Here is an 8,672-nt window from a genome sequence, read left to right as displayed (position 1 = left end):
TTCATATCCTTCTCAGTTTAGGTTGCCTTTAATAACATTCATACAACTGAGCTTTAAAATAAATATCTTGTAATTTGGGATAGGGACCGTTGATGAGCTTTACTTAGCAACCTTAGTAACACATTGAGTTTGCCTTTCATTTAAATGTAAAATCTACACTACAAAAATAAAACCTGCTGCCTAATTGCTTTAAATCATCAACACTTCCAGTTTTGTTTGCTCCTATTTCTAGAACGCTTTAGTTTAATCCTAATACCGGGAGCTGAAATAATAAGCAATAAACAGTTTCCTTATGTCTTTGCGGCTCACGGATATGCCATTTCCTTTGATTATGCACACAGTAAACAACAACGTTGCAGTTCTATTATAGAGGGATATAACAACAAACGCTAAAGACCAAATTCTCTATTTTTAGCAACTGATAATACAAAGGAATAGTCATTTCCTGAAACAGGATTTTTCTGTAAGCTAATGGTCATTTCTTTATAATCACATGGTTACAGGAAGATAAAATATGCATTTTAATATATTAACAAATTCCCCAGACATCACAAAGTTCCAGATAATCACAAAAGAAATCATTTTCTTATAGCATGAAAAAAGCACTCACATACACCATATTATACATTAAACTAAGTATAAAATATTCATTCTAAATGTTTAATTAGTTTCTATAGAAATCTGTAGATGTCCACTTTATTTTTGTAAAAGACAAATCACATAAAAAAACACCAACAGTGGCAAAAGATAAAAACAATGACAAAAGAGCAGCTTTTCTCTGATGCCTTCTACTCAGCGTGGTCAATGGAGTAAAAGTAGAAACCTTTTGCCCCTATAGTTGGAATCGTTTTGAATAGGAGGTTATGGAATGGTATACATTGCACAGCAATGCACGACTCTCTAACATATGCAATGGAATAGGGCTCTGTAATGTTGGGCATCATGCAGCAGAGGATCCAATATGTACCAGATTCACAGGACTGATGAAGTCATAGCATAAATAATATTTTCTTTAATTATGAAGCTTTGCTGTAAATGATGATGCTGCAGTTTGCAAATGTGTCATCTGGGCATTTTATTGCCATATATTAGGATTGCACTTCATACCCATTCATTACTATAGTGGCATAGCACCTCTATCAATCTTTTTACAGATATATCTGATCTTGGGGAGCATGTAAGTAGAATAACCTCAAAGGCCACACTTCTAAGCCTGCAAAACACTGAAGTCCGTGCTGAGGTGCAATGCTAAGGGGAGGTCACATTAAATGTGCTGTCCAGTCAGATAGATTTTCAGAATCTCAAGAGAAGTAGAAGCAAATGGTGGAAGCCTTTGCAAAGCGATCATAGTCTTGCAGCAAGTCCTCACAGGCAGTGCTCCTTATAGAATATCCTTCTCCGACAATCACATTTTGGCTGGGTTAAGGCAAAGTACAGGCACGTAATGTGGCTGCCTGCAAATTCAACATTGTGTCCCACTGCCTCAAACTCAAGGGTATTTATGGCACTTTTAGTTTAATTCACAGTCTTTGATGTCTGATAGATCATATTTCCTAGGTCTCTTTCATGTAGTTACTGTCTGTGCAAACATTGTAACTCAATGTGGCTGAGTTAGAGCTACCAGTGCAAAGAAAGGAAAAGTAGAGAGACTTCCAGTAGAGGGCACCAAAGCACCAGTAATCATACAGTGTACAGAATTCCTGGGATTTCAGCATTTGCAACTGGAAATGCATCCACTTCTTCATTGTGGGGACACTCTTCATTCTGATCCAAGGAGACAATTACACAAACATTCTTGCCCTCTTTATACAATCTAAGGGAATGTTTCCAGGAAGCAATATATGGGAATGCTCCATAAAACTTCTATTTTGATAATTTGCTTTGTTTTTACTTTGACCTAGGACAGAAGAAAAGCAATTATCACATTAGTTACACAAAAAGGAAAACATTATAATGGTACTTTGTTTGCATAAGATAGGGATAAGCCAGCAAATGACATGACACATTTACAATTAATAGGAGGAGAGCTGTGATTATTACTAACTGATGCAGCAGTTGGTTCTTACACAGATCAGGTTGCTGTGATACACATAACTGCACAATGCTGAAATTGTGCACAATTATTCCCAGCCACATGTTCCTTCCTGTCGGTGTTGCCAACCTTTCACGTTATTTTTTACTGACAAATACCTAAAAATTTACTGACAAAAGATTGTTTTTTACTGACAAAATACCTGCGCCGCGCGCCGAAAAATGGGTGTGATCACGCAACAGAATGTGGGTGTGGTCATGGGTGGGGCCAAATATACATGATTTTAGTAGTGCTGTAAAAGGTCTGCCGGGGAAGTTTGAGCTCTGCCATAGTGTTTCCCCCCCTTCCCCCAAAATACATGTAATCTTACAGCATTTAACCAAAAATCCATGTAAAAATACTGATAATATGGCAGTAGTTCCCTAAAAATAGATGTAATGGGGCAGCAGCGATTCCCCCAAAATACACATAATCTGGCAGTAGTTCCCCAAAATACACGTAATCTGACAGCAGTGGTTCCCGTAAAAATAGGTAGCCCCAGGTCTATAGGTGTCCCCAGAATAGGTGGCCAGCGGTAGAGATGTCCCCAGAAGAAGTAGCCAGGGGTATATGTGCCCAGTATATGTAGGCAGGGGTATATGTAGCCAGGGATATATGTGCCCAGTATATGTAGCCAGGGGTATATGTGCCCAGTATATGTAGGCAGGGGTATATGTCCCCAGTATATGTAGCCAGGGATATATGTGCCCAGTATATGTAGCCAGGGGTATATGTGCCCAGTATATGTAGCCAGGGGTAGATGTGCCCAGTATATGTAGCCAGGGGTATATGTGCCCAGTATATGTAGTCAGGGGTATATGTGCCCAGTATATGTAGTCGGGGTATATGTCCCCAGTATATGTAGGCAGGGGAATATGTGCCCAGTATATGTAGGCAGGGGTATATGTGCCCAATATATGTAGCCAGAGGTATATGTCCCCAGTATATGTAGGCAGGTGTATATGTGCCCAGTATATGTAGGCAGGGGTATATGTCCCCAGTATATGTAGCCAGAGGTATATGTGGCCGGTATATGTAGCCAGGTGTATATGTGCCCAGTATATGTAGTCTGGGGTATATGTGCCCAGTATATGTAGGCGAGGTATATGTCCCAGTATATGTAGCCAGGGGTATATGTGCCCAGTATATGCAGTCAGGGGTATATGTGCCCAGTATATGTAGTCAGGGGTATATGCGCCAAGTATATGTAGTCAGGGGTATATGTGCCCAGTATATGTAGCCACTATCCAGAGGTATATGTCCCCAGTATATGTAGGCAGGGGTATATGTCCCCAGTATATGTAGGCAGGGGTATATGTCCCCAGTATATGTAGGCAGATGTATATGTTCCCAGTATATGTAGGCAGGGGTATATGTCCCCAGAATAGGTAGCCAGGTGTGCCCCCAGCAGGAGGGGAGCAGCACAGAGAAGAGGGAGAGCTGTGGGCACAGTGGGGAAGGGGGGCCATCTCCCCCCCCCCCTTCCCTCACCTTAGGGCTCTCCCTCCCTCGCTCTCCCCTCCAGAACTAAGTGTTGTGCGGTGGCTGGCAGCGGGCGGAACTTACCTCCGTCTCGTTGCAGGAGTGGGATGGTCTGATGTATTTGCCGCTAGTCTGGTCAGGTCCAGACCAGAGCAGCGGCACCAGAACTTCCGGTGCTTGGAGCGAGACAGGGATAAGTTCCGCCCACTGCCAAACGCCGCACCACACTTAGTTCTGGAGGGGAGAGCGAGCGAGGGAGGGAGAGCCCTAAGGTGAGGGAAGGGCGGGAGATGGCCCCCTTTCCCGCTGTCCCCACAGCTCTCCCTCTTCTCTGCGCTGCTCCCCTCCTGCTCACTCCTTACGGAATTCACGGGCAGCTAAAATTGTAACAAAATTTACGGAATGCCCGTAAATTTACGGGTGGTTGGCAACACTGCTTCCTGTGTGTGTTACAACTTTGCAAACCTGTTTTTGTAGCTGGCTAAAATTCATAAACAATTGTTTGAATTGTTTCTACAGGCACATGGCTTGCAAATGGAGGTTACCAAAAGTTAGGATACTGTGTAAAATGGAAATAAAATGATTTGCAAACCTTGTATTGAAAATTGTAAAAATACAATATAGTTAATTTTGAAACTGGATTTTTTTTTTAATATATACACACATTTTTTATTTTTGCAATTTGAGCTAATAGTTTGGTTGATCACCTTCTTGCATCACCTCCTCTTTTGTCAACACTCTGTAACTGTTTGGAATCTGTGGAGATCATCAGCCTCTGTAGTTTTGAAAGTTGCCCCCTTATTGCCTGAAAATGATTTCTGCTACTCAACAGTCTAGGGTTTCCTGTGTTGTGTTTTTCATTTCATCATATTGCAAACTGTTTCCCCGAGTGACAGGTCTGAACACAGGTAGTCTAACTGAGCATCTGAACTCTTTTACTATGGAGCCATGCTTTTATTATACAGTAGCTAGTGTAACATGCACTATGCAACATAGGCTACATAACTGGTGTACGTATCGGTAAAATTTCAGTTTGCTTAATATACCCCAATGATACTTGCTTTATAGATGACTAAATGACCCATACAGATCCAAATTTAGGGCCTGTTAACACTACAGTATATACAGTGCAATGTGCTGCACTAGACTAGACCACATATAGTGTTTTCAGGAGCATCAGAAATTGCCTAGAAATAAATGTCTTTGATAGCGGAGGGAAGGGCAATCCCAAAGAGTGATCACTACACCTATTTGTTAATAAAAAAAAAATAAGTCTGTGATGGGGTAAGGGTCCCCCAAACAAAAAGAAAGTAAGAAACGTCAGTTCAAAAAATGTAAACTTTATTAACATACACAAAAAAATTCCAAGCTCCCATTTTGAAGCAGGATAATGTACTGTATTTTTCCAATATAGGCAAATATTAATGTACAATGGCCTCGACACTAGTCCGTTTCAGACCACAACAGTTCCTTAAAGTGAACCCCTGGACTAAAAATCGACTTAGCAGCACTGAAAAGGCTTGGTGTTTCTTTAACAGTTTCACAGCATCAGAACTTTGTTTCACTTATACAAGCCTCATTTTTAGCTGCGCAGAAGAAAACTGCCGGGCCTTTTTCCCTGATGCTGTGCAAAGCATGATGGGATTTCTGATGTTGTTCTCGTTCTGCTGTTTTGGTGCAATTTTTTTTTTTTTACATTTTGAATTTGACATTTGAAGCCTAGTGTGTGCAGCTGGGAGGGGTAATCAGGACACAGGACAGTTGGAACTGTGTCTCCTGCTCCTTGTCACCTCCTTTCAACCAAAAAGATGGTTGCCCCCATGACAAAGATGGCAGCCCCAATGAATCACAAACATTTGCCTGTTCTTTTAAAACAGGTTAAGAGATTATATTACCTATCTATTCTAATTAACATAACTAATGTAACTTAATGACAGTATGTTTGTTTAGGCTGAAGTTCCCCTTTAATAAAGCTTTTAGACATTAGTAATATGTTAGTCTTGCACATGTATATACAGTAGTACAGTGTCTTAAGCTATGTACCACCGGCCAGATGGATTGGAGATTTCCACCGATGACAACTGTTCCCCAATCCATCTGGCCAAATCTGCTAGCATCGTTGGCGTTGCTGGAAATGAAGGGTGCTGGCAAATTCCCGCAAAAGTCAATGGGGACTGGAACAATCCTCCATGATAGTGTCCAACATGGCTGTCGTCTAAAAACGAATGAACGCCATGGATGGCCTGCACTGTGAAACATTGTTTAATGCATTTTAGTTAAATGATGTTCCGCAAAAAAGTTTGCTGTGAAAAAAAATTATCTGAAAAATCGCATCGTAGGTGTGGATCTTAAAAGTGGCATGGGGTGTGAAAGATGCCATGCCTGCAAAGGGGAGCTGTGCAAAAGTTTACGTGTTTTGACCAGACCTTTTTTCCTTCTTTCTGGATATCTCCCTGAAATAATTTTTTCGTAGAAAGAAATGCCTGACATTACTTCTACTGTTTCTGACCTGAAAATGTACTGCTGCATACATTTCTGTGTGCTACTCCATATATTGTAATTAATCAGTTCATTATATTATAATCTCATTTCTTCCTTAACCGAAGATCCGGAAGAATGTTCTTGAGAGGTGAAAGAGGAAATGTTCGTGCATGTGTGCTGAAAATTCTTAATTTTCATATATGGCAAGAGGAGCCCGCATTGCTTATTGTTTTGGTGTTTTTTAGGACCATTGAACAATATGCTTAGTACTAGATGTGTACAAATATAAAATTAAATAAATCAATCCCCTGACATCTCTTGCAGCTCAGTCAAAAGAGTTGTGGCTCTAAGTCTGTTTTTGAAAAACATTTATAAAGCACACATGTTGATCAAAGTAAAACCTTCTCCATATTATTTGCATTATTTCTGATGTGTGCATTTAAAAAAAATCTCTTAAGACTGCATGCATTTACAGTATATACACCATGCATTATCTTTTGAAATTCTAAACAGCATTAGCTAATTGGTCACCACTAGTGGTAAATACATTTTTCTTTTTAGCAAAAGAAAAGCAGGATTATGCATTTCATCTGCATAATATTTGGACACATAGGGCTTGATTCACAAAGCGGTGCTAAAGCTAACCCAGTTAGCACGCCTAAAGACTGGGTTAGCACCGTTTGCATTAGGTGCGACTTTAATGTTGCATGGTGAGACGTTAAAGTTGCACCCAATGTTACGGTCTCACCGCGCTGTGTGGGACTTTACGCGCAATCTCTAGTTATTACGCCCAAACTGACTTTGGACTTGATAAGGGGCTTTTCACAAGTGTGCTTACAGTCAGCACCGCTTTGTGAATCAAGCCCATAGTTCCAGCTGTTTGCACATTGGTTAAAGAATGATTCATCCGTACCCAAAATTGCCTTTTTCTTTTCATAACAAAACACAGGAAGGAGGAGATTATTTATAAACATCTCAAGCTTATTTCTGTGTAAACCATTAGAATGTTCTGCTATACATGCAAGGATTGAAATACAATAAAGTGGATTTCATCACATTAGAGAATGCTATTAATCTGAATAAACCAGATGCGGAACCTTGAGATCTGTTGAATTGTGCCTGCACATCCGACCGCCGTGGTATGTCTGTAACACGCTTTAGGAGTGAGTGTAATATACGTGGCAATACAACAACAGCAGAGGAGTCATTCATGAATAACACATACATTTATTGTGAATAACCTAAGATTCTTTTACCAATCTGGTATCAGCGTGTAATTGTATATATTGTATGTATTAACCTGTGTTAACCTGACAGCTAGAGAAGCCCTGCTTAGCTCACATATACTTTACTCTGGAATATGTTGTCTTTTGGATCAACTTCCTATCTTTCAGTCATCAGAATAGGACTTTGAAATCTGGGACAACTAAGCAAGTGTGATATTTATAAGGTACAGACTAACCAGCAAGCTCATGGTGAACCAGAACTCATTGGAGTGTGTAAGGGGCTACAATGGTCCAAAAAGCCCCCTTACTAATATGCTATGGAAAACAAAAGTTTGCTTTCTTAAAACAGAAAGTATTTGCAATAATTCAGGTTGAAGTGAGCTTGAGATGTCTCCCAGTGTATCACTGCTGAAATATACAAATCAACCATTGTTGCCCTTAAAAGCTAAACACACCTCCAGAACCACTGGAATGCAATGATGTGTCAGCTTGTTAATTGTACAGAACCAGAATAATCCTGTATTCTTTGATCACTTTGAGGAACAGAGGCACTAATGAAGCTAACTCCAACCTGAATTATCGCAAATACTTTCTGTTTTAAGAAAGCACACGTTTGATATTTATAAGTGATAATGGCAGCTCACAATGTCAATGTGCCAATGCCAGAAGTGACTTTAGCATTTCTGCATCTAAAATCCAGTTGAGCACATCTGGGACATTATGTCTCATGCCATCCACCAACACCATGTTGCACCACAGACGGTCCAGGTGGTGGATGCTTTAGTCCAGGTCTGGAAGGAGATCCCTCAAGACACCATCCGCAACCTCATCAGGAGCATGCCCAGGCACTGTAGGGAGGGAGGTCATACAGGCACGTGGAGGCCACACACACCACTGAGCCTCATTTTGACTTGTTTTAAGGACATGACATCAAAGTTGGATCAGCCTGTAGTGTTTTTTTTTCCACTTTAATTTTGAGTGCAACACCCAATCCAGACCTCCATGGGTTGATAAATTTGAGTTCCATTGATAATCCATCGTAAAGAACAAACTATTCAAAGGGGCCGTGAACAGTCCAAAAAAATGAAATTGTTACTTACCTGGGGCTTCCTCCAGCCCACTGTAGGCTGCAAGGTCCCCCCGTGTCCTCCTGGCTCCTCTCCCAGTCCCGCTGGCAGCCCCGTTACCGGCGACTTTCGTGCTGAAGGTTGGCCGTATACTTCCTGAATGAGGATGCTCCGTGTCATCACGCCTGCCGCTACATGTCATCGCGCCAGCTGGCGTGACAGTCCTGCACATGCGCGGTTTTCTAACTCTGACTCTAACTCTGCACAGGACTGTCAGGTCGGCGCCATGATGCATAACAGCCAGCTTGATGACGCTGAACATCCCCGTTCAGGAAGTATACAGCC

General features: G+C 41.2%; 1 protein-coding gene across 2 annotated transcripts in view; it reads right to left on the bottom strand.

Moving 5' to 3' along the window:
* Nucleotides 1–695: 695 nt before the first annotated feature.
* The window catches only part of NKAIN2 (sodium/potassium transporting ATPase interacting 2), a 1,108,222-nt gene continuing 1,100,245 nt past the window's right edge, over nt 696–8,672 (bottom strand). For both annotated transcript variants that reach the window (XM_068231451.1, XM_068231453.1), the window contains one exon: nt 696–1,897. Coding sequence is in view for 1 of the 2 variants with exons in the window: in XM_068231453.1 (XP_068087554.1) it covers nt 1,888–1,897 (10 nt within the window). In the remaining variant the exon portion in view is untranslated. The remainder of the gene's footprint in view (nt 1,898–8,672) is intronic.

The sequence above is a fragment of the Hyperolius riggenbachi genome, chromosome 4, assembly GCF_040937935.1.
Source record: "Hyperolius riggenbachi isolate aHypRig1 chromosome 4, aHypRig1.pri, whole genome shotgun sequence".
Classification (NCBI taxonomy): domain Eukaryota; kingdom Metazoa; phylum Chordata; class Amphibia; order Anura; family Hyperoliidae; genus Hyperolius; species Hyperolius riggenbachi.
This window is presented reverse-complemented; position numbering and strand designations above follow the sequence as displayed.